This window comes from Emydura macquarii, unplaced genomic scaffold, assembly GCF_026122565.2.
Source record: "Emydura macquarii macquarii isolate MOO-44397 ecotype Brisbane River unplaced genomic scaffold, CSIRO-AGI_Emac_v2 contig_67, whole genome shotgun sequence".
In the NCBI taxonomy this organism is placed as follows: Eukaryota; Metazoa; Chordata; order Testudines; family Chelidae; genus Emydura; species Emydura macquarii.
In genome coordinates this window covers 4,071,984-4,097,820 of record NW_027130204.1, presented here as the reverse complement: position 1 = coordinate 4,097,820, position 25,837 = coordinate 4,071,984, and the positions used below count along the sequence as shown (strand labels likewise).

Sequence of the window (25,837 nt, the reverse complement as noted above, 5' to 3'; positions counted from 1 at the left end):
TATCAGCTAAATCAAACATTCCCATATCACTCCCTTCCATCCCTTCCTAGGTGGAGCAAAGAGACCGAGTCTAAGGTTTGAGTCAGTTTGTTCCACACACTCCCCATACCTTGTTAGAGTCAGCCATTTTCCGAGCAGTGTAATATTCCGCATCAGCTTTTGTTCTCTCTCTTGCTAGGAAAACAGCATCTAACGCAACAGCAAGTGAAATAGAAAAGAGCATTAGAACTGCAATAGCAACACTGCTGCAAGCCCTCTGGGACTGTGACATGAGGAGATCACTGGCTGTGCCTGGTCACAGCTAGGCTGAGCAACACCCATGTGTAGGCACCAAAGAGTCAGAGGAAAACGCTCGGGGAGAATTCACCCTGCAGTTAAGAGCTGCAGTTGTGTGAGGTTTATTATTTGCATTGTGACAGCACTTAGGAGCCCCAGGCTGAGGTTTCTCCTCCATCTACAGTTACTGGAGGTGAGGGGACTCCACTGGGAGACCCTGTGCTAACAGCTCGTGTGTTGGGAGTGGGTGCGTGAGGGTCACCATTCAAGCTCGTTACCTTCAATCTCAGAAATTCTCTTCTCAGTTTCCTTCTCCATAATCTTCTGTCGGTAAAGAATCTTGGCCACCTCAGCAGCCTTCTCCGCCTCTGCAATTACAGACAGCAGCTCAGACAATTCCAGCCCAAGCGCCTGTGGCTGCAGCCTCCCAGTAGCTTTGGGGCAGTAGCTTTGAATGGATTGCATGGCATAGGACTATCCCTACAGCTCACTTCTTCCGTCCTCTCAAGGTGATCAAAGGATCCCAAGGTGCTTCACAAATTAACAGTGTTACATTTGCAGCTGTTTGCATTTCAGGCGGCATAATCAGGACACACAGCAGTGATGGTTTCTAATGCAGCAGTCACTCAGCCATCTTTCACATGGGTAGTGCTACCATTAACTTAGGGCCTACAGACTTCCATGATGTGGAGACAGCCTGCAGAGCTCAGCCACTTTTACCAGGACAGCTTGTAACTCCAGTCCACGGGACTTACCCAGTTTACAAGTGGCCCCAGTGCAGCATGCAGCCCTTACAACAGCCTGAAAGCAAGTATCTTTTAATGATGCGATGCGCACACTTTGGGGAGAAGCCAAACAACTGAAAATTTCACTTCCAAAGGAATCTCCAAGTTCTAAGCAGCTGCCAAGGGAGGGACATCATTAATTCTAGTGAGCTTTGAACCCCCTGTTGTGCACCACAAAGGCAGCACTTTACAAGGGGAATAATTCATGGAAGTGGCATGTGCTCCCAGAACTAGAGTTTGACAGGGACACCAGGGCTGCTCTCCATTCCTCTCCAAAAGGGCCAGGTGATACTGAGTGGTCCTGGAGCAGGTCTTGGTTTTACAACTCCTTTGAAAGATGACTCCATCAGAAGCACAGCATCCTTACCACCACATGGGGGAATCAGGGTCAGCACAACACAAACTGTATTGATATGACAAGTAATAATAAAACTGCCAAAGTTAAACACTGCTTCATAGGATAACGTGACTCCTGGGCAACAGTAGGCCCCACTATATCATCCAATGGTCAGAAGCAGCATCACCACAAAAACTGATAGCCAGTGCACTGACTGCTGCAGGGCCCAAGGTGGCTTTGCGACGATGTGCTCAGGGGTCTGCTGTCCCTGGTGAAAGAGTCAGTGCCAATTCAGAGGGAGGAGCCTCATCTACTGAATCATCAGCACCAGGATTTATCCTGGATGTCTTCCTCCTGACTAGTGGCCCAGCCCATTCCTGCTTGGCTAGGGAGAGCAGGCTGTCAAAAGGGCCCAGCTGGAATGTCCTGTCAAAGTCCAGTAGGGTAAATAGCTTGTGAAAAGATCAAATCTGAAGACACTAGCCCCTGGCAGCGTTTGTGTGTCAATGACACTTCAACATACCTATGAGAGCCTTCTTCCGGTCTGTCTCTGCCTCCTTCTCCACAACCTTTTGCTTCTGTGCTGCTATGAGTAGTTTGGTCTTCTCAGCCTCCCTGCACCGCAACACAGTTTGCAAGTGAGCTTTCTGGGTGCAGATTTAGAATGATCACAGCCAGCAATGTCACTGTCCCAAAGGAGAGTGAGAGAGGTGGGACAGACCCAGAGTTGAAGGTACATCACAACTGGAGAGAGCACACAGACCAGCAAGCCTGGTGAATATAGGGTGAACTGCAGGTTTATTTACTTGTTAGAAAGTCCAATAAATTGGCTGCAGGATAGAGGCAGCTCACTTGTGTATTTAAGATTTTGCTTTTGCTCTTTGGCTTTTTTGTGCTGCACTAACTGGTGGACACTGTCACCCTGGGCTGCCCTTGGAGTGCGATATGGAAGTTAATTTCTTAGTATTCATCATTTCAATCAGAATCCAATTAGAAGGATTTACTCTATGTGAGACGTAACTGGAAGGCATCTGGCTGCTTGGGCAAAGGGGAGGTTAATTGGGCCTTCCCTGAGGCTCTGTCCGGTACAAGTTTAGCAAGGGAAGGAGGAGTTACTACTGTTTAAAGATAGCCCTTAATAGTACTCTGCACATGGGAGCCTCATTAAATTCATGAAACAGGTGGAGTGCAGAAATACCTGCCCTCTGTACATGCAATGATCTAGGACATCAGCCAGAAAAATGACACCATTTCCTGCATGAGAATGTCAGGCTGCCCATCCTGGACCAGACATCAAGGATGGCTTGAAAGTGACATGATGTAGGGGAGGGGATTACTAGCAACTGTATCCAAGGCCATTGCAGGCTTTACAGATCAAAGATCTGGACCTGCACCCAGAAGCAGGCAGCCGGTACCTTGGACAGAGCACTGACCTTACACAAACAGGACAAGCTACTGCATTCTGCACTAGCTGAAGCATCCCTCTGCTTTTCCAAGACAACTCCAAGGTAGAGCATGCTGCAGTGACAGAGCCTCTGGGCTGGAAGAGTCAGTTACCCTGGAAAAGATGCTTGCAGCTGTGCTACCATTGTCACCAGGGAAGCCAAACAGCCATGGCTCCATAACAACCCCCAGACTAAACCATGTCATGACAAAGAGGAGAGACACCCCTTCAAATAGAGGTTACTCTCTACTCCAGCCTTCCAGATGTGACCCTGGGCAGATCATCACATCCATGTGATCAGGTGGAGCCAAAGCCAGTTAGCTTCCTTTTAAGATAACCTGTTTGAACTCTCCACTCCATTATTCATTGTTTGCAGAGGTGCATGAAAGGGGGAGAGAAATTAAAAATGCTAGAGATCTGAGAAGCGCAGAAGAACGAAAATGGCTAAGAATAAAGCAGCTGACCCGGAACATTAAAATGGGATTTAAACTCAGGAACTTCCCCATGCACTGAACTTTTCCTGATCCAAATCATCTCTTTCAGGTGCATGAAAGGTGTCTGTCTACCTGTGAGCGAAGGAGCATGCACATGGCACAGACAGCTATTCTCTCTGTCTGAGAGACCTCCATGCAACATTCTGACTAGAGTTAGGGGGAGTGACACAGAAAACCTGACCAGCCTAGAGGACAAGAGATCTGTGGCCAATTAAGAAGTTTCTCTAAGGGGAAGCCAAGCAATCCTCTGCTCCAAAGGATGGTGGTTAGAACACAGGATTCACACCAGGACCATGGATCCAGCAGTTTAAGAAGGGGGCACAGCTGGACCTGGGGAAGATCATGTTCAGATCGGACTACTGGGATCCCTCTAAAGGTGTTTGCAGTAAACATTCAAGCTAGCCAACTCTTGCAACCTCTCATCTCATGCATTGGTTACGAGTCCCAGTCTGCCCTCACCATGAGCTTCTCGCTCTCTTCTGAGGATCCCTGAAACACAGGCTGCTGGAGCGGAATGATGGTCTGGTGGTGAAGAAAGTGGTACCCAAACTTTTTACTAATGACATCCACCAACTGCCTTAGCTATTAAGGCACTTGATCAAGACTCAGGAGACTTGGGCTCAGTTCGTGGCTCTGCCAGACTCCATGCATCTCAGTTCCCATCTATACATTGTGAGTGACTGCCCTTCCTCAGGGGGTGGGAGGGGGCTGTGAAGATAAATGAATAGAGGTTTGCAAGGTGCTCAGAGATGGCCCTGGTGACGGGGAGCACAGAAAGGCAGAGACAGGCAGAGCACATGTGGCACTATCAACCCCGAATTATCAAGAGTTACAAGTCAGATCTCAAAAAGTCTTGAGATTTAGCTTAAAAATATTGATTTGCTTTCACTAATAAGTTTTGTGTTTATTTACTGATTCCTTAGCCTAAAAGGCTGCATCACAGTCACATTTTCAAGCTTTTCTTCACAACCACAAGTGTTAGAAACTTGTTTTTTTTTGTAATTAAGCCAAAATTCTTATGTTATCACATGACTCCAGCTAGGGCTTGAGGGAAAACAAAAAAATATCACAAAACTAGCGATACAATTGCGAAAGTTGGCAACACTGGACTCTGCCAATTCACCCTATCCTGCCATGCTACAGAGTGTGTGCTGGCCCCAAAGTGAGCACAGCCTACAGCCAGATAAGGCTTCCACCTAGCCTTGTTACACAGATGTCTGTGTAATGACTGGCATGTGCGTGTATTGGGTGCAAGAATCTCTCCAACATGCCAACATTCTCCTACCCATGCCTAGGATCATGCAGGTCACTTATTCTTTTGCTCCTGCTGTGTATCTTTGCTCTTCTTATTTTAGCCACCTACCCCCTTTCTGGAGGCAATTTCCTGGGTTCACATATTTCCCACCATCCCAGCACCAATGCCCATCAGTAGCAAAGATTGCTCTTGTGCAGCTGCTGCAGACAGACACCACCCGTCCCTAAGCAAGGGCAGCAGAGTGAGTGTGAACTACAATGGGCAGTTTAACAGCATGCTATAGACTAGCTAACATGAACCCTGAATGGCCTCCGTGCCTGAGCTCTGCACCTAACAGAGCCTCTGGGAAAGGAGAGCCTGCAAGGGAAGCAGCACAGCATGATCCTCCCTGAGAGTCCCAAGGGAATTTCTAGAAAGCAGTCTCCCGCACGGAGCATGTAAAATGTGTATGTTTGAGTCTGCTAAACCCTTTCAGACAAGCTCCAGGGAGCTTTGTGACGGCTGGAATTGCAATCTGCACAGAAACAAGTAGAGACCATCACCATCCACCAGGTTTCCTAGACACCATCACTGCAAGCAGGCTGCATTGGGTTTACAGCTGATTTCCTCTTCCATTGTGGGAGGCAAACGAGCCATCTCCAGGGCGCTCTCCTCTGATCCTGCAGTAGCAGCTAATGGTTTGGAAGATGATGCATCAACCAGGAAAGCAAAAGAGCCAGTCCAAATTTCATTTCCATATGAAATTGGGGAGAGGGAATCTCTCGCCTCAGAGGAGCAAGAGAAACAGGCGAAAGAAGAGCCCCACTTTGCTGCACCTCAGTCCTTGCCAATCTCCATTTATGTCCAAGCCAGGGACCCAGTAAAGGCAGTTTGGCCTTTCCTACTGCAAGGGAGGGGACGCTCGCAAAGCATGCTCAGCAAATACAGCGCTCCCCAGACTGTTGCAGTGATGGTGACTTCAGAGGAGAGCCCTATCTAATTCAATACACATGAAATTGCTAGGGCTTTGCTGCGATCAATTCTATCTATCTGTTACCCATGGATAGGGAAGGAAATGCTTCCTCTAAGGTCTTTGCCAACCACTAGCAGGAGTCAAGTTCTAACAATGGAAGTTGATGGTAAGAGGAAGATCCTCCTCCTCCTCTAGTCAATTCCATGGAATTCTCCATAAACACCCAGTGAGGAATGAGGAGCTGCAACCCCTCCATGTGGTCCTGAGAACCCATTGCAGGGGGTGTGAAGGGCCCACCACTCCCCGTGAGAGCACATTCTAGGACTATTATACACCCTAATTGGTGTTAGCTGCATGAACCTGCTAAACAATGGGATCTGCTGCACAACTACTCACATTAGTTCAAAGTTTCTTCGGATGGCTTCTGGGATTTTGGGCTTTGTAACACGCACAGCCTGGAAAAGAATCCAAAGTGCATTTAAAAACTGATTTTCTACAATTAGAACTGCACAGCCAGGAAACCCAACTCATTCTGCTGATCCAGGCAGTGCTGTCTAGTAGAGAAAGTTCTAGATCTCATGCCAGCAGCACTTAGACACTGGACTTCATTATGTGAGGTTGAGAAAATAACTTACGAGTTGGTGGTTCCATTCAGCGTCTCTGTTCCTGTCCCACAAGTTGTCACTAAGAAGAGAATATCTCCACCCATATGGTCACTCTGAGCAGGTTACCCCCTTTGAATCCCTCCACTGTCCCCCTGTATCTCTGCCTCTTTTTGAGCTGCCCCCATACACAGAACTCCTTCCATGCTCCGGTGTGCCAAGCTATCCCACTCTCCTCAGTGCATTCCTTCCTTAGAACACCCTCCCCCATGAAGCCTACCAGAGGTAAGTCAGTAACATTCACATGTAACTTATCTTTAAAAAAAACAAAAAACTCAAGAGCAGGGCAATGTGATTGCACACAGACAGCTCTCCAAGAACAGCTCCTAGAAAGTAACTTCTCGCTTCTTAGAGGGCCTCTGTGCATTCCTCTCATGGGAGATTAGCAAGCAACCACCAGGTCCTTAGCTAAATATGGACAATAGCACAGTTCTCCCAGACTCGGCACTGAAGACTTATCTGGTGAACGTGCGCACCGGACTCCAAGCTGCTACTGTGCAAGTCTCTATCAGGGGCTGACGCTGGTGGCTCTTGTGGAGTGAGTCTTTAAACCATGGGGTATTGGTTCCCTAGCTAAGCTGTATGAATGTTCTAGTCATCTCCTAAGCCAGTACAAGTCTGCTTAACAATGGGTTCTCCCTGACATCTCTCCTTATAAATAACCTACTGGATTTTCTAAAGGACTTGGTCTTTTTCAGATAACAGAACAACCTTTTTACATCTGCAAGGATACGGAGTTGCCCTTAGGTGGGTATAAGGCCTTGGGAAGAACAAAGGGAGGGAAATACATTGAGGTAGGCAAGACCATCCTAGGCACGAAGCTGGGATGGGGCCCCCGGTGAACCACAATGTAGGGTAGAGTGGCCATCAAAACTGAGCTCACTTCCTTGCCTAGCACATGTAATTGCTAGAGAAAGGCCATTTTGAGTGATAAATGCTCAACAGAGGCTCATAAGGAGGTCCTGTCAGCTTTAAGATAAAATTCAGGTCTTATGAAGGCAGGAGTTCCCTAATGGGGGAAATCACATTTAACACATGCTTAAGGAACTGGAAGCCTTGAAAGACGTGAAAGGTGGTTTGTCCTTACCAGAGTTAGGATGGGCAGACATTGCTGCCATTTGGAGCTTTAGAGAGGCTAAAGCTAAATCCTGAGGACTTTAGGTGTGAAAGGTACTGTTGGGTTACAATGACCGCAGGAAGCAAGTCCTTTCAGAGCAGTCCAGAGAGTAAACCATTTCCATTTTATTAATAGCATTTCAGGGTGGTGCCCTTCTTGGTTTGTAAGAGGATGGCTTGGACCCTCACAGCAAACAGACCACATTAGTCAGCAAGGTATCTGTCCTCCATCCCATGAGGTGGAGCGGCTCTGGGTTGGGATGTAGACTCCTCCTTGCTGTCAGTTTTGGGCCGCCTACTACAGGAAGGATGTGGACAAAATGGAGAGTCCAGCGGAGGGCAATGAAAATGATTAGGGGGCTGGAACATGATTTATGAAGAGAACCTGAGGGAACGAGGCTTGTTTAGTCTGCAGAAGAGAAGCGTGAGGGGGGATTTGATAGCAGCCTTTAACTACCTGAAGGGGGGTTCCCGGGAGAACGGAGCTAGGCTGTTCTCAGCAGGGGCAGATGACAGACCAAGGAGCAATGGTCTCAAGTGGCAGTGGGGGAGGTCTAGGTTGAATATTAGGAATAACCTTTTCCCTAGGACAGTGGTGAATCACTGGAATGGGTTACTTAGGGAAGTGGTGGAATCTCCATACTTAGAGGTTTTTAAGGCCCAGCTTGACAAAGCCTTGGCTGGGATTGTTGAGTTGGGGTTGGTCCTGCTTTAAGCAGGGGGTTGGACTAGATGGTCCCTTCCAATCCTAATCATCTAGGATTCTATAAGACAGGTCATCTGTGGACAGAGGCAGCAGGTACAATCGTTCTCTCGCCAGCTGCAGGAGACTTGGACACCAGTGCTGACAAGGCTACATTTGGAGCTATGGATAGGTTTGCTCTGTCAGATCCGATCCTATAACCCTGGGCTTCAGGGGGATGGGAGGGAAGGCAGATAAAAGATGGCACCAATTCAGCAAAAAACACATCTAAGAATGAGCTATCATTCCAGGGCATTCTTGTGCAGTACATTTGCTATTATGTTCAGATATGAAGGGGTCGGTTTCCACGTGGCCTCATCTGTACAACAATGCTGCCACCCATGGTTTCAAGGACAATTCCTGTTGATTCTGAGAGGACCTACTGAGTGAATTCACCACCACATTCTCCTCTCCTGCAAGGTGCAGAACTATGGGTAGATTAGGTACTGGATGCACCACAGCTATAATTTTCTTGCCTCCATGGGTAAGATCTGGGCAGTTTGCACATGCATATGGTGCCTGAATTATGACAGTCTTTAACTACACACAATTTCTTTTCCAGGACCCTGCTTCCTCAGTGCACAGCATGGTCTCAGGGAATGAGGCAGCTGTTCATTTTTATCCTCATCGTTCAGTGTGCATTTCAGTTTCCTTAGTTCAAAAGGAAAAGCTTCTATGTCTTTAGCTTTTAACACATGACACAAAAGGCTTCTAAGAGAAGAACAGACTCCTAACATGTGATGCTGCTGATTGTGTGTGCTTCAGGTTTGGTGGCAATTCAAAAAGGAGAAAAACTTCCACAGTTTATTACTTCATAGAAAATGCCATTTCCTGCAGTCCTTTGGGCATTCAGGAGGTCCAGCACATAACATTTTCTGCACCAAAGCCATTACGACCTGAAGTTCAAACACAAACTGGTTTTGTGCTTAAAGTCTACATAAAATAGTTGCTACATAATTGATAGCTATGATACTCAGTATCATAGCTCTGAACAGGTGCAAGAAGTTCTGCTATATATGCACACCAATCAACTTCTCAGTACTGGGAACTTGTATACACAGGCAGCTTGGGAGAACTACAACCTCTGAATTGCGTGTGTTCAAATACATTTTTACAATGGGAATGTATTTTCACCCTCATGTAACTCAGAACACTCACACTAAGTAAAAATTCCTTAAAGCTTCCAAAATAATTCAACTCTGGGCATAGAGAATTTCAGCCTAGAAAGCTACAAGCACTGTACATAAAGGCTCTATTGAAAAGCCTAATGTAACCTCAGCCAAGTGATCACATGGATTCAATGACACGAGATACAGAATGCTAGGCAAGTAGCACAGTAATGAACATTTTACCAGAGACTTTAAAATGCTCTTCTGAGAAGGGACTAAAAATGCCAAGGCAGGACTCGAGATGAAGTGTGCTTAGTTTACAAGTTAAACTATGTGTTTTCTAACTGCTGGTCCTGCAAACTCAGTTTGGGCTCAGTCAAGCTGGCTGCCTTCCAACTCCTAACCAGTAACAAATATTTGGCAGACCAAGAGCTGCCCTTGGTTGTCTTCAACAGAATGGCACAAGTCTGAGAACAGGATTTAGCTCTGCAATTTAAATTTAGTTAATGGTGACTTGCAAAAAACTTAAAACTGTGCTTGTGCCCTTTTCAGCTTCTTTTTGATGGATACAGAGGATCTGAAATTGGGGGGAGGAAGAGGTTTCTTTCTTTTCTTTTTTTAAACGTAAAAGAGGGTTTTTCCTGCTTGTTTTTACCTTTAAAGCATCAGGCCTGTAAAATCTGGATAGTTATGGTGGTTAGGAAAGGCAAGGCCTCAGGGCTCTTCCAAAGTTGACTGTCATACCATGCTTGCTTACCACAATCTTTCATTGGTTACAGGGATTGTGCAGTCACAAAGACAAGCTGTGGGGTGGCAAGATGTTGATTGTGAGCTCTTCACACCCATCTTCAAGAAATGGAGGAAAGAGGATCCAGGGAACTACAGACCGGTCAGCCTCACCTCAATCCCTGGAAAAATCATGGAGCAGGTCCTCAAGGAATCCATTTTAAGGCACTTGGAAGAGAGGAAGGTGATCAGGAACAGTCAACATGGATTTGCCAAGGGAAAGTCATGCCTGACCAACCTGATTGCTTTCTATGAGGAGGTGACTGGCTCTGTGGATGTGGGGAAAGCGGTGGACGTGATATACCTTGACTTTAGCAGAGCTTTTGATACGGTCTCTCACAGTATTCTTATCAGCAAGTTGAAGTATGGGTTGGATGAATGGACTATAACATGGATAGAAAACTGGCTAGAGCATAAGGCTCAACGAGTAGTGATCAATGGCTCCATGTCTAGCTGGCAGCCAGTCACAAGTGGAGTGCCCCAGGGGTCGGTGCTGTGGCCGGTTTTGTTCAACATCTTCATTAATGATCTAGAGGATGGGGTAGATTACACCCTCAGCAAGTTTGCAGATGACACTAAGCTAGGGGGAGTGGTAGATACCCTGGAAGGTAGGGATAGGATACAGAATGACCTAAACTAACTGGAGGATTGGGCCAAAAGAAATCTGATGAGGTTCAATAAGGACAAGTGCAGAATCCTGCACTTTGGACAGAAGAATCCCATGCACAGCTACAGACTGGGGACCAATGAGCTAGGCACCAGTTCTGCAGAAAAGGACCTGGGGGTTACAGTGGATAAGAAGCTGGATACGAGTCAGCAGTGTTCCCTGGTTGCCAAGAAGGCTAATAGCATATTGGGCTGCCTTAGTAGGAGCATTGCCAGCAGATCGCGGGACGTGATTATTCCGCTCTATTCGGCATTGGTGAGGCCGCATTTGGAGTATTGTGTCCAGTTTTGGGGCCCCCACTACAGAAAGGATGTGGACAAGTTGGAGAGAGTCCAGTGGAGGGCAACAAAAATGATTAGGGGGCTGGAGCACAAGACTTATGAGGAGAGGCTGACAGAACTAGGCTTGTTTAGTCTGCAGAAGAGAAGAATGAGGGGGGATTTGAGAGCAGCCTTTAACTACCTGAAAGGGGGTTCCAGGGAGGATGGAGCTAGGCTGTTCTCAGTGGTGGCAGATGACAGAACAAGGAGCAACGGTCTCAAATTGCAGTGGGGTAGATCTAGGTTGGATATTAGGAAAAAGGTTTTTCACTAGGAGGGTGGTGAAGCACTGGAATGGGTTACCTAGAGAGGTGGTGGAATCTCCATCTTTAGAGGTTTTTAAGTTTCAGCTTGACAAAACCCTCGCTGGGATTGTTTAGCTGAGGTTAGTCCTGCTCTGAGCAGGGGGTTGGACTAGATGACCTCCTGAGGTCCCTTCCAACTCTATAAAACTGTGGATTTTTTTGTTTTTAAACGAAGTCTCCCTCCATCAAAATAATAATTGGGGAAGTTAAATGTGGTAACAAAAACAAGCCAAGCAGGATGAGTCTGACCATTCTCACCAGCTCAACTTTCACTTGTTTAGTTCTTGTGTTGGTGCCAGAATGGAGGCCTCTCAAGGACTGCTCACAAGTCTTCCAGCCATCATGCAGAGTCTCCCAGCCTAGCTAGATCCTGATTTCTAATGTAAAATGCAAGCAGAGGAGTCTTTTGGAAATAGCCTCCCTCTGTACACATGACAAAGACACAGAGGGAGGAACATGCCCAATTTTCTCCTTTTCACGTTACCTTTAACAAGGGTGTGGATGATAAGTAGGCTGGGCCAGACACCCGCTCACACTCGCAGAGCTCGGTTGGCTCTGCAGTGATGACAGAAGTAGTAAAAACTTGTTTTTGTCACTAACGTGTCTGCAGATGTAACTCTAATACATGCAGATCTGTGCAGAAAGAAGGGGCCGCGTCTCTCTCTCTCACACATAGTGTCTCTTTTCTAATCATAACGTCAAGTTTTCCACTGAATGAAAAAAGGGCAACTTCTAGAGTAGCTAAAGGGATTTTGGGAAAAGCCGAGGTAGTCGGAATGGCCAGAGCTTTGCAAATCTGCTGAGAGAGAATGATTCTATGGAGAAGCACTCGGGAAGTGGATCGTAGAATTACAATATTTCTCTGCTTGATACTGCTGCACACTTTAATGCAATCCATTTAATCACACTGAAGGGGGTACAGAAGCGGTGGCAGTTGGCAGGGGGAACAAGAAGAGGTTCCTCACAGAGAGCAGACAAACTGGCACGTGCCCAGTACTCAGCAACTGAAAGTCATATGGAGGCAGGAAACCATTTCCATCCCGTCTCAACTGTGAGCTTTATGGAGGTGAAATATAGAAGAGTTTCCCTTTGGGAATAAGCCTACCTGGATAGTGAGACCTGGTGCCATGACATTCAGATCTTTTTGCAGGGCCAGCTTCAGGTTCTCATCAATCTGATCTGTGTTCAAAGGAAAAGAGGTAGACTCAGCAACACTGCAGCCCGTTCTGTGAGATTTGGTGTTATCCTTGGCTAACGTGCATGTAGTGATTAGTGTGAATACAGTGCTCAGCCTACGGCAGAGAGGCCCATCCAGACAGTACAAAATAAGGACAAAGAACTTTGCAACCTCCTGCAATATACTGCCTGCCTCCTGATTCCTCAGTGCTGTATGCGCGCTTGGAGTTATGGGCATACTATTGGCAGCTCAGTGCTTGGAGCACTGCACCACATGGAAGCCAGCGGCCGGGGCAGTGGGAGCACTAAATGTATGCTTTTTGGAGATAACCTCTATGTTTAGTTGGATGCGGAATGTCCCTCCCACCTGCTGTTTTCTGGGCCATTGGGCACTGTGAGAAATGCCTGCATCCCTCTACAGCTCATTGGAAACCCTGCTCCCCCTCACACCTCCAGGAGGAGACCCTGACACGATGATCCACAGGCTGGGTGCTTCCAGGCTGGCTTCACCACAGGCAAACTCACTGCAATCAGTGATGATGGCAGACGCAACACACTGACTGCTCCGTGCAGACTGTGCCAAGTCAATGCCTCAGCAGGAAATACCACCTGAACTCATGGCAAAAGCCTGCCCTCCGCCATCCCTTGCCACACTGACTCCACCAGAGCCAATTTGAGGCTCTGGCCTTAAATCTGCAAAGCCCTGTAGAGAACAGGACCCACCTGCAGCAAAATCTACTTCTCCATCCATGTCCCCTCCAATACAGCTGCGCTCTTTTGGAAAAGCGCAGCTCATGAGCTGTAGAATGAAGCAGTTGAGCTGGAAATAAAGTCTTTGTCAAGGGATGGCCAGCTGTAGATCAAGCTACTGGGGAAGTAAGATTGAGCCAAAGCCCAGTCATCTTTGCAGCACTCTACAAACCCCCCAGCTTGGTACAGCTTTCCTGCCATAGCTGACAATAAGGACGCAGGCACATCAGCACAGAAGCAAAGGGAAGCCTTTGTGGCTAAACAATGCCCATCCCCATAGCCCAGCAGGCTTGGAAATCAATCATTTCCCAGGGAACTTCTCCTTTATAAATTAGCCAGTTTTCAAAGGGTTAAAGATAATCTGCAAATAGGATTAGGACGCTTCTCTCTACCATGGATATTTATTGAGCCCACCCAGCTTTACCATATCTGTGCTGCACACAGTGATTTACATTCACAGAGTAAAGTCCTGATCCAGCCTGTTTTCCCATGTCAGGACCCCCCTTTGCCTTGACTCGCCCTTCCAAAAGGAACCATCACCTACATATTGCTTCTTAAACTCTGTCTTGATTGGGGCACTAGTAGAGCATGGGCGACATACATCTAGAACTGAGGCATCAAGCTAAGACATGACACACCAACACCTGCCACTTGTGAAGAGATTAAGCAGGGGCAAAGGATCTCATTTTGGGGTCAGGAGTAAAGGAGAGGCAAAGGGACTGAAAGCAAACTCCCTTCCACTTTTTTCCAAACCGAAATCAGAGGAGGATTCCAAAGTAGTGATTAAGACTCATTAAGCAATGGTGCAAGATTCCAAGCAAATATGTGACATTCCAAACATCTGTTTCCAGGAGCCTCCTTTTGCTGTTGTGGTGATAGCAGGCATGACCACGTACACAGGGTTTGCTTTGATCTTACATCCAAAGTTCAGATCTGGGCTACCAGCTACTGTTGCCCCCATACCCAAGATATGCCTTCACATAAACAATGAAATAACCTGCATTGTTAAATACTTAGAATAACTATAGTGAACCGCACCTTCTCAAGGAGACTGTTCTTGATGGTGATCATGGCACAACTCTGGCTTCCTGACTGACAGGGGTGTAAGTGAAGACCCTTGATAATCCTGGGCAGAGGCATAGCTGGCTACTGAATTACACTTCCATTTGTTGTACACTCCCTGGTTCCCACGTACTTACCGAACAGCTCAATGTACACTTCCTGGAGGGTATGGGCACTGCAGAACTGATTCAGCTCATGGTGAATTTTATTGAAGATCAGGGTCTTATCGTAGTCTGCAGTGTAGTTCCTCACGATATTGTACACTGAGGAAAGAGAGAGTTACCCCAGGGCAACACTAATGCCACAGCAGAAAAATGATTTTTGGTTTACGTGGCCATTCTAATGGCCCTGGCATTCTGACAGATTGTCCAAACCAAACCAAACTCAATTCTAGATTGTCCAAACCAAACCTAGAAGAGCACAATAATTATGCACAGATAAGAATATTGCACAGACCTGATTTATGGTCTGCAACAACAAACAAAACAGGGAAGTCTGCCATGAGCCAGGGAACAGGAACAGGAGAGTGCTGAATACAGACAGCAGGCCTACTAAATGTTGTGACTCCCTGATATCAGAATGGAAGTTCTTTTCTCAATGCTGCAGTAACACTAGTTTTTCAGCATTACATTTTCCTTCAAAGCAGGGAAATAAGCCAGAGGCTTTTCCTCTTGTAGAGCTCACATATTCCACAGGCTGCAACTGCAGAGACTTCAGTTGCCTATTCCACAACTGGTGACCCTGTGGAGCAACAGAAGCCTTAGCCCAAGCTTGCTACCTTCACAAGCTCCTCCACCTTGCGCAAAAACTGGGAAGCTTTGTTTGTATGTGCTTAGGTCTGCAGTTTTTGCCGCAAACTAAATTCTTCTGAATGTGGGCTCTTTGCAAACCAAGCTTGCCATTTCAAAGTCCAGGGGATTTTAAGATCAAGAGGCAGTCAATCTCTTTACAGTTTGTTTGCACCTGCTCATTCACCTTTGGACAAATCATGCCTGGAAAATTCCAGCCTGAGGGAGTGGGGAAACATGGGCTTAGAATCGGATTCTATGGTGAACGGAGCCATACGGAGGCCCTGGATAGAGAGAATGGAAGTGGTATTGCCTACCTATGCTATAACTGCTGTAGGAGGACTGCTCTAGTATAGTATAAAAGATATTCAGATTCTGCTTTTCTACTTTTGCCCCCATTCTAACTGACTGGAGCAACGTGATGTGAGCAGGACTCATTTTTGTCCCATCATCTGGAAAATCAGGCAGCCAATTCCTGCCATGCTCAGGTTTGTTGCACGCCCCTGATGGACAGAGGCTGCGAACACAGCTGTCTGCCTGAGAGTGAGGGCCAAGCTAAGATTAACTGGTTTATAAACAGAAGATAAACAGGATGCTGCTCCCAAGACAGGAAGGTCCCCTCAGCTGTGCACATCCCTGCTTAACAATACGTGCAGTAACTTCACTAGTTCTGCACTCTCTCAAAAGCAGGCACCATTTGGTCTGTTATAGTAATGTTAAGAGTTGACATAGAAACTGTAAGCAATGAGATTAGAGCACCCACTGTGCCTTCATGGCTGACCCTCTTCTGCAAGACCCCCACGTTTCAGGGCAAAACCTGCACAGAGCCATACTCCACAAAGCTTTCTGCACTTTTCTAGCACCGTCTAGCACTGTATCAATGTTAACCCTGGCATCTCCCAGCCACAGTGTAAGATTGGGCAATCTCATTCTACCTATGCTACAGGTAGTCTACAGAGGCCAAAGAGAGGAAGGGACTTGGCACAAAGTCACACAGGAAGCCTGTGGTAGAGCCAGAACAAAGCCCAGTTCTCCTGGCTCCAAGTCCAGGGTCTTAAGCACAAAGCCACCCTTCTGCCTGTTTTCTGGCCTTTGCTGGATGCCAGGCTACTTGAAGCAAAGGGTTTTAAAAGCTCACACACTTGAGATGCTTATTGTAGCGTCACTCTTCCAGGTGCTCTAGAATGGGTCAAGTCTAGTCAGTGACTCGAACACGATACCCACCCATGTACTGGGGCAATGGCACCTCAACTCATTTGCCTCAGATGGGGCCAAGGAAGCTTAGCCCAAACACTTTCTTGGTCCCCTTCTGAGTGTCATGCGAGTGAAGCAGAACCAGCAGGATAAGACAGCAATCAAGAGCTGAGCACCCTGCTGACAGCTTGGTATCAATGCTTTTCTCTCCTGAGCTTGATTATCTTTATTCAGGGCACCTGCTAAGCAATCTAGTGCATTCACAAGGAGTTGGGCTGGATTTGGACTCTATGGGCCACATTTACAAGTGGTTGACATCCACATTGGAGCCAGTTTTCCAAAAAAACCCAGCTCCCATTTCGGCAGACAAATAAGTTGCCAGAGTTTCAAAGGGCTCTGTACATGAGGAGTGCATTCAGTGATCAACTGTTCGGAAAACAAGGCCTTCACTGCCTGAGCATGGGCTGGAAGCAGGATTAGTGCACTCAGCACTGATTAGTGGCTCTCAGGTTGAACTAGATAAAACATCCTGGTCAAGAGGCAAAATCCATACCAACACAAAGGAAGACGTGTATCCCACCCTCTCACCCAGGAGTATTCACTACAATCTATTTACAAGTGCTTTGGCCAGTCCTGTTTTAAATGTCCCATGTAATGGGACTTTCAGCTCTTCCCTAGGGAGACTATTCCATTGCCCCAACAGACATACATGATCAGGCATAATATTGCTTGATGAAACAGGAAAGAGTAAATACCTGCATACGGCGCTAACATATTCACAACTTCTATTCGGTCAATGTAGATCATAACCCCACCACTATAAAAAAAATAAACTTTGTGAGTTACATTGACAGATATTCACAGCAGCCCCAATTCAGAGTCCAACAATCCTCCTTAGCGGAATTTGCTGGAGATCTGTAGAGTTAAACTTGTTACCCAGGACACTATGCTTTTCCACATGGTCTTGAAAGACCGCAGATGGCAATAAATCCCAGCTTAGCATCTGGTATTTCAGGCCTTCTGCATGAATCAAAAAAGCAAGCTCCAGGATGATCCCAGTGCACTTTCATCTTTCTTTCTGATGCCTCACTGTGTTTAGCTAAAGAAGTGAAGAAGAAAAGTAAAATGCCCTTGGAATGACAATGCAACTGCTAGCACTAGGAAAAAAGATACAGACTGATCTAAAAGAAATGGGAGACAGGGACAAAATACCTGCTGAAAGGAGTAGAAAATTCTGTCTGCATAAGTTGCACACATTTAGTGACTCCAAACAGGCCCATCCATGAGCAACAAATGGCAAGACTGAACTGAGCTCAATAGATACCAGGTCTTCTGCAAAGAGATTGCAGCCACAACTTAAGTCACACGGCTCCCGGGCACGCTATGCCAGACTACACAGCTGACTACATTAGGATGGGGTTATGGCTAAAGCCCAAGACAGGGAGCAAAGTAATGTGAACTCTATTCCTAACTCTGCTATGGCTCATGGAATGACCTTGAGTAAGTTGCGTTCCCTGTCTGTAATACTTTCGTACCTTACAAGGGGTTGAGAGATTTAATTCATTAGCATTTGAGCAGTTCCCCAAAATCCCTCAAGGGAAGGCACCAGAAGCACAACAAAGTGCAGCCTGCAGGCTTTCCCCAGAGCTGTGAAGTAGTTAACCTGCTCTGCCATGCTTCTTTTTCCTAGCTGAGCAAGTCCTTCCCCCTTAAGACCTTCTTCACCTTTTAATATGATTCATAACAGAAAATCCTATTAACTAAAGCTCACAGAGAGCCAGTACCATCCACTACAGCAAAAGGAAAGTTCTGAATTCTATTTTCCAACCCCTATTTCTAGAAGCTCATAACTTTCTCAAACACATTCATTTTGGGCTAGGATCTCCCATGATTTCTCTCAGTTCAAAAGTAATATTTTGAGGAAAAGCTTTAGAAAATGAGCTAAGCCATTACTGAATCACACAAGTATAAAACATCAAACACTGATCTTGTATATTCCGAGCTGAATTTTTGTGCTCACATAACTCAAGCATGGCTATTACTACAAACTTCAGACTTAGCTTGTTTTGCAGATCTCACTGAGATTTAAAAGACAAGCCAAGTTTGAAGACAGTCAGTTCATTAGTTTGAGTTATACACTGTCACATTTGGCACAATTTCACACATGCTAATTTTTCTGTTCTTTTTAAGGATTACCCATTTAACGGCTCCACAATGCCAGGGGCTTACGAGCACTGCAAATAAATGTTTCATGGCAAGGAATCAACAAGCATCACTGGAGGGGAAGGGGGGATCGAGGTTGGTCTGTCAAGGGGGGTGCCTATAGGAAAAAGAACTTCTGAGCCAGGAAGTGATTAAGCTCAGGTCCAAAAATGAAGAACTCATGCCTATAACACCGTGGGCTATTCTGACCGAATATGTGAACTCCTTGATCAATATGATCTAGATTATTTTTCTTTAAAAAAATCAAGAAATACTCTGACTTAATGCAATATGAAGCACTCCAGAGTCAAGAATACCAAAAAGTGTAAGTCTCTCCTGCAATTAAACTTGGTCATATTGCATATGTAGGCCATGAAATTTAGGGCTTTATTATATTCAGAGATTCTCAGTTTTACACAAATATGGCTGAGTGCACTGTGGCACGAAGAGATAAGGTTGCTCAACACCTTATGTTATAAACCTGTTTTCAGATGCTTATAATTTTGACAAACTTTAAGAATACAGGAATTGCCAGACGTGATCACACGTGTGGTCCATCTAGCCCAGTATCGTGGATCTGACAGTGACCAACATCATCTGCTTCAGAGGAAGGTGCAAGAACCCTAACGTAGGCAGATGAGGCACAATCTTCCCCCTCTGAAAGTCTCCTCATCCCTAATAATTAGAGAGTGGCTTAAATGCTGAAGACTGATGCTTTATCTTCTTTGTAATGCCTTTTTGTAAGAATTAGTCATAGCAGCTTCAGATATTCATATATGGTTAATCCCTTTTTGAAACTTGTTCAGGTCTTAGCCTCAACAATATCCTATGGCAGCAAGTTCCACTGTCTAATTATGCATTGTGTGGAAAAATATTTCTTAAATTTTCCATGTTTCAATATAATTTAAGGTCCCTTTAGTCTTTTGTTAAGAGGAGGGAAAACAAAAGTTGCCAATCTAGTTTCTCTAGACCATTCGTTATTTTATGAATTTTTCTCACATTTCCTCTTATTCATTTACTTTCCAACGTAACAATCCCAATCTTTTCAAAGGAGAGATTTTCCAGGCCCGTAATCACTCTCACTGGCCTTCTCCTATTCTCCAAATAGCTCCCCCTCTTTGTATCCATATCTTTGTTAAAGACGCGATGACCAGTGCTGCACACAGTATCCAGATGAGACTGCATCACTGATTTGTATGATGCCAATATTCTCTGCATTATTCTCTAGTCCATCCCATTCTTTCTGATCCTAACATGTACAAGCATCTGCCATTGTTAGCAGCTCAGCCATTTCATACTCAAGCTTCTTCAGAACTCTTGGACATACCACCTGCTCTTAAAATTATCAATTTGCCACCCTAGCACCTCTGACACTTCCATCTCTGATAGTAGTTCACCTTTATCCAGCTTTAATTATCTTCACTGAACTTTGCAATCTTGCTGTCTGCCTCAGATTGAATTTATTTTAAAAATTTCAACAAAAATCAGCCATTTTTAAGACCAATGTTAGTGAAAATGGGCAGTTTTGTCAATTGTTTAAAAAGTTTAATACTTTTTTAATAACTCTAGCTCCTTGAAATTTGGCAGGTGGGTCATTCGGGGAGGTACTTTACCCCATGGACAACCATAGATATATGGCCAAGTTACATGCCTCTGAAAGTCACCAACTGCACACTTGTAGTAGACCTTGTTCTTCTCTTGCGCTTTAATTTTCTAAGTATTTTAATTGCACTGCACATGCTCCTAAGTGTTGGTGAGTTGCCAGCCAGCCACCTCAAAATGACTTGTAGCCTAGGAAAATGCCTGCCCATTTACCACATGAAAATATCCTTTATCTTAGGAGAGCGTGCACTGACCTGGGAGCCAAGAAAGCACAAGATCAAATCTAAACTATCTTGATGGGCAGTTTTGTCACCTAATAGAAAGTTTAGTTTTTTAAAACAACTCTAGCTCTTTCACTGCCTGGTGCTAGTATTTCTCTGGACCTCACAACCCTCAATACTGAGCAAGGACTCATATACCCTGCGTTATGAGGCAAGCAAGTATTCCCCCATTTCACAGATGAGGCAACAGACACTGCACCAGATCACTTCTAGCAGAGGCCTCACTCCTGGAGGATAAAGGAGCGGAATTTAAGCCCCTCATTGATGATGTAAACTAGTGGCTAAGGTCTCCTTCCAAGCGGCAGACACAGCACCACGCTCCCTGGTGTCAGGTGTAGTTCTTTGCAGGGATTCCCCTAAGGAGGTCCCTTTTGGTAACTAGAAGCTTTTCAGCAATAAAATTGATGAGTGTCCTCACTCACTCAAAAACTCTCATGCCATACTTTGATCCTTGGACCTTTATACTCTGGCTCCAACTCACTGCTAGCACTGCGCTTCCTTCTGATCTAGAAGCCTCACCCAACCTACCTACCAACCCCACCTTCCACATCTGCAGAAACAGTCCTGCCGCTGCCATGCACTCAACTACCTTGATACCCTGCTGCCTCTACCTCCTCTCCTTTCCCACAGCGCACCTCCAAGCTACTTTTTTGACTCTTCCCTCAAGACCCACGAACCTCCCCTCCACTCCTCCAGTGCTTCTGGTTGTCTTGGGGGAGTGTCTTGCTGTTTTTGCACACAGATGGAGCAAGATTACTACCGATCGTTGGGTACTAGACATCACAGACAACATGACAACCGTCGTATATATAACAAACAAGATGGAGCCAGATCTCTGACCCTTTATCAAGATGCAATCCATCTGTAGAACTACTGCGTACAACACAACGTCACACTTCATGTCGTCCACATACTGGGTACCAACAATCACCTTGCATACACTCTCAGCTGCTCCTTTCATTATAACCACAAGTGGGAACTCCACAATCCCACTCTTTGTTCCATCTTCCGTCAATGGGGCACGCCACCCTTGGACCTCTTTGTGACAGCTAACCACCACAAGCTTCCCGTCTTTTGCTCCGGGGGTGCTCTCAGACAGGATCTCAGGGAGAATGCACTTCTCCTTCCCTGGACACCAGGACTATGTTACACCTTCCCACTCATACCCTTCTCCACACAAGTGCTCTGCAAAGTGAGGCAGGATTCAGCAATCCTCAGCCTCATAGCTCCCTTTTGGTCATGTAAATATTGGTTCATTGATCTCCTTCACCTCTCTGCTTGCCCAACAATCCGCCTTCCCTCTCTCCCTAATCTCCTTACGCAGGCACACAGTCAGATCCGACACCAACCCAGACCCTCTTCACTTCCAGGCCTGGTATTTGGTTGGGGTTCGAGAATAGATAATGTGTATTCCACAGTGTGCAACGTCTTTACACACAGCAGACCCATCTGCCAGAGGATGCTACCAAGCCAAATTGAGACGTTTCACTGCATGGGCATCCCACCACCAGCCCCACCCCCTGAACGATGTGTTCATGCCAACCATCCTTGGCTATATGCTCCACCTTCGACTTTCAGGCCTTGCCCACTCCTCCATTCACGTCCCCCTGGGAGCACTCAGTGCCTTCCTCCTGCCTATAGACGGCTTTTCTGCCTTCAGCCACCCAACAGCCACTCGATTCCGTCAAGGTCTCCTCAATACCTTCCCTTTGGTCCAAAAACCCCACTCCCCTTGGGACTGTAATGTTGTCCTTTCTGCCTTCACTAGGCCATCCTTTGAGCCCCTGGCTACTTGCTCCCTCAGCCACCTCTCCATGAAGGTGATCTTTTTAGTGACCATCACCTTCGCTTGATGGGTTACTGAACTGGCAGCTATGATGGCTGACCCGACCTTTACCGTGATCCACAAAGACACTCTCTCCCTACAACTCCACCCGAAGTTTCTTCCTAAGGTGGCCTCTCCTTTTCACCTGAATTAAATCATTCACCTCCCAACTTTCTGCCCTACATCACACACCTCCCGTCAGAGAGTGCCCATTACATTCCCTCGACCTCTGTCACGCACTGGCTTTTTATCTCCAACGCATTTGCGGTTTCTGAGTCTCGCCCAGACTCTTTTTCACTATTGCAGAACACTGCCCAGGCTGCGCCCTTTCCTCCCAATGCTTCTCTAAATGGATTTCCCATTGCAACACAGAGTCTCTCCACCACTTAGCATCATTGCCCACTCCATGAGAGCGCAAGCCACCATGTCCACTCTCCTCACCTACATCCCAGGGCAGGACATTTGTAAAGCAGCAATATGGCTTCCATTCACACTTTCATCACTCACTACATCACAGCTCAGTTGACAGCAACAGATACGGCAGTCAGCCTTGCAGTCCTATGATCTCACTTCTACCGAGCCCTCACTCCCACCTCCACAACAAGTACTCCTCACTACGCTACCTACCTATGGAATCCACATAGACACCACACTCGAAGAAGAAATGGAGGTTACTTACTGTAACTGGAGGTTCTTTCAGATGTGTGGTCCCTATCTGGATTCCAATCCTGCCCTCCACCTCCTCTGTTACAGGCTTTGTGACAGTCGGTAAGAGGGACCAGAGGGGTGTGGAGGTGGTGGAGGGGTGTTGACCTGCACAGCCTCACAAGACCTTGGATGCACCACATAGCTGACATAGGTCAACGGATACTACTTCAAACAGTTCCGGCTCCAGTTCATGGTGTGCATGTGCACCCATGTATGGAATCCAGATAGGGATCACATATCTCGAAGAACCTCCAGTTACAGTAAGTAATCTGCATTTTTGAAGGGCTGCATCCCCAGGGTCTGACAATATATGCTGATGGGTCACCCTAAACAGCAAAAAGGGACCCATCACAGAATTCGCGGTCTGGGCTCCCTCAGTTCAGGCTGAACTTGTGCACTGCACTACAGGTGTACTACCCACACAGTGTTGTCTGCTGCAGCAGAGGCATCATCACTCAGGAATAAAGGACAAGTACCAGCTAATGTAATGGTTTCAAACCGTACAGTTCTGTGATGCCTTAACAAACCTCCCTTGGTGGGGTACACATTCATTTTGCAGCGCGGATCACAAGCCTTTATTTTATCAAGCCCTTTTGTCTATATATGGGAAGTAGCAGGTAAATGGGCTAACTCAGTGGTATATGTGGTTAAAGTAAAAACTCATTTCAGACATGGGGAAGTGAGCAAGAAAAACAGAGTGAATGAAGCTGTTGCTAGCCAAGCTTTAGTGTGGTCCCGCCCCCAATTATCCAGTCCTTGCCATTGCCATTCAAGCACAAGGAAAAACCATTGATTTAGTAACATTACAAGAATCTATGCCAGAGGTACCTGCTCTTACACAAAAAGAGTAATGCTTGGGGAGTTAAAAGGCAAACTGTCAGTGAAAGTTTGTTGCTCAATGAGGGATGATTTACCTTACCTGGTCTGGATTCCATCACAGCCCCTTAAAACGGAAATGTTAAAACTGGTGCATGATGTGGCATCAAGGGCCCACCAAAATCCTGATGTCACTTATGACAAATTAAGGCAGCCTAGTGACCCAATTGTAAAAAAGATGTACAAATTCATGTTAACAATTGCCTGGTTTGTGTTAAAGACAATCCACCAGGGAAAACAAAACAGATTTATCCAGGCACAGCAACAGGGGCAGGATCATGCCAAAATGAAGGCATATTTTAACAAACCAGCCCAAAGTGTAGATTGGCAAGTAGGGGACAGAGTGATGGTGCAGTCAACAGATGAAACTATGGTGATTGCGTAAAATACCAGTCATAGCATCAATCCCTATTTAAAAAATGGTACCTTGAATTTTCCACGTGTACACAGTAGGTATGAGGGGCACATTCCATATGTATGTGTACACTAGATATGAAGGGCATTATATGTTTTGTGTTTCTTGTAAAATGTACTCAAATGAGGGCTAAACGATACCCACCTTCTGAGAAATGGGAAGGATAGAAATAAGGGCTGCACAAACACCGTACATTGACAAAAAAAGAAAACCTCACACTGTTCCAAGGTGGAGGTAGGACCCAGTAATGAATTGGTGTTAAAGTGCCTTAAAGAAGGGCTATGCATTGATGTTCAATTTATATATATCTGTGCTGTTCAATTTGACTTTGTTGCATTTGTCAAAAAGATTGCGTCTGCCAAGGCTTGGCCACTTGCAGGGCAAAATGATACAGGACTATTGGAAAGACTTGACAGAAATCCAGAGGAAAAGGCATCCAAATCAATTTACAGGCAAAACCAACAGAGCCTGTCCTCCAGTGATGTAGCAGAGTGGGTTGAAGCCCGTGCATCAATCTGGAACTTGGACATTGAGACCCTGTGGGAACACGACCAAGCTTTCCTACACAAGCTAGCTGTGGACCTATTGGAATCCAATGAAAGAGCAAAGCAAGGAACTCATTAACTAAGAACTTTTGAATGTATATAATGTGCATGATATAGTTAATTTGTTTAAGGAATAAACAGCATAAAGTAAATGAAATAGTAACCAAACCAGTGAAGATGATCAAAGCAGGGCAACAGCTAGGGATGTAACATGTTGTAACATGTAACATGTAACATATACGGAGGTGTATGCACTAGACAAAAATCAAGGCCACCCTCACTGATATAGAGCAAGATAAATTGCCCCTCTTATCACCAGAAAAATTAAAAACTTGGTATAGGATTCCTTATCCAACTCACTATAATGTCCCAATAACTGCAGAACACCATGTCATTAAAACCATTGTTAGAGTGCTACCAGTTGGAGTCCTGGAAGTCACTATCCCATAAGTTTTTAAAAGTTGTGTTTTTCTTCCTCAAAATACTGTTGCACAACAATGCCATGATCTGGAGAGCCCTGGACTTGCCTGTTGCTCACAACTGGGGGTCCCCTACATCTGCAGCTGTAATATCTACACAGTTGCCAGCATGTGGGCTGACTCTGGGCAGGTCTCCAAACTGCACAGCACAATTGAGATACTACAGACCTGGTGACATGAAAACCTGTTATGCTGGGAATGGTAAATACTACGTGGGGTCTGGAATAAACCACTTCTGCTGTGGATCCAGAGCATTGTTCTAAGTGGCCAATGGATTGTTTCACAACAAAATTCAGTATGGTGATAAATGGAAAGACCTTTTATCCCATGCCCCATTTTTCATAACATAACTGAAATACAGGATGAAGTCAGATTACAGGAGGACGCCATGAAAGCAGGGCTCAAATTTGGGCATTCTATTCTTCCCTTGAGCCTGGATCTTAAAATCTTAATAGCCAACAGGGAATCCGGGAGTTAGCTAACCCCTCCTGGTCAGAACAAACATATGAAGTCAGATTACACCCATGGTAATGATCATCATCTATGTAAATTGTGGTAACAGAAATTTTGATTTTGTATTATCAAGTTTATTGATTATATAAGATGTTGCACAATCATAAAAGTTATGTTTAAAATGCTTAATGTAACAAAACCCATATAGTCTGTAGAGTTTTAATGTGGAGA

At 45.7% G+C, this 25,837-nt stretch overlaps 1 protein-coding gene across 2 annotated transcripts in view; it reads right to left on the bottom strand.

The window, feature by feature from the left end:
- Nucleotides 1–25,837, bottom strand: part of ERLIN1 (ER lipid raft associated 1) — a 63,321-nt gene that overhangs the window by 6,117 nt on the left and 31,367 nt on the right. For both annotated transcript variants that reach the window (XM_067538622.1, XM_067538628.1), the window contains exons 5-11: nt 16,976–17,037; nt 14,376–14,501; nt 12,356–12,429; nt 5,940–5,998; nt 1,922–2,013; nt 555–644; nt 110–189 (exon numbers count right to left, since the gene is read on the bottom strand). In XM_067538622.1, the coding sequence (XP_067394723.1) occupies nt 110–189; nt 555–644; nt 1,922–2,013; nt 5,940–5,998; nt 12,356–12,429; nt 14,376–14,501; nt 16,976–17,037 (583 nt within the window). The remainder of the gene's footprint in view (nt 1–109; nt 190–554; nt 645–1,921; nt 2,014–5,939; nt 5,999–12,355; nt 12,430–14,375; nt 14,502–16,975; nt 17,038–25,837) is intronic.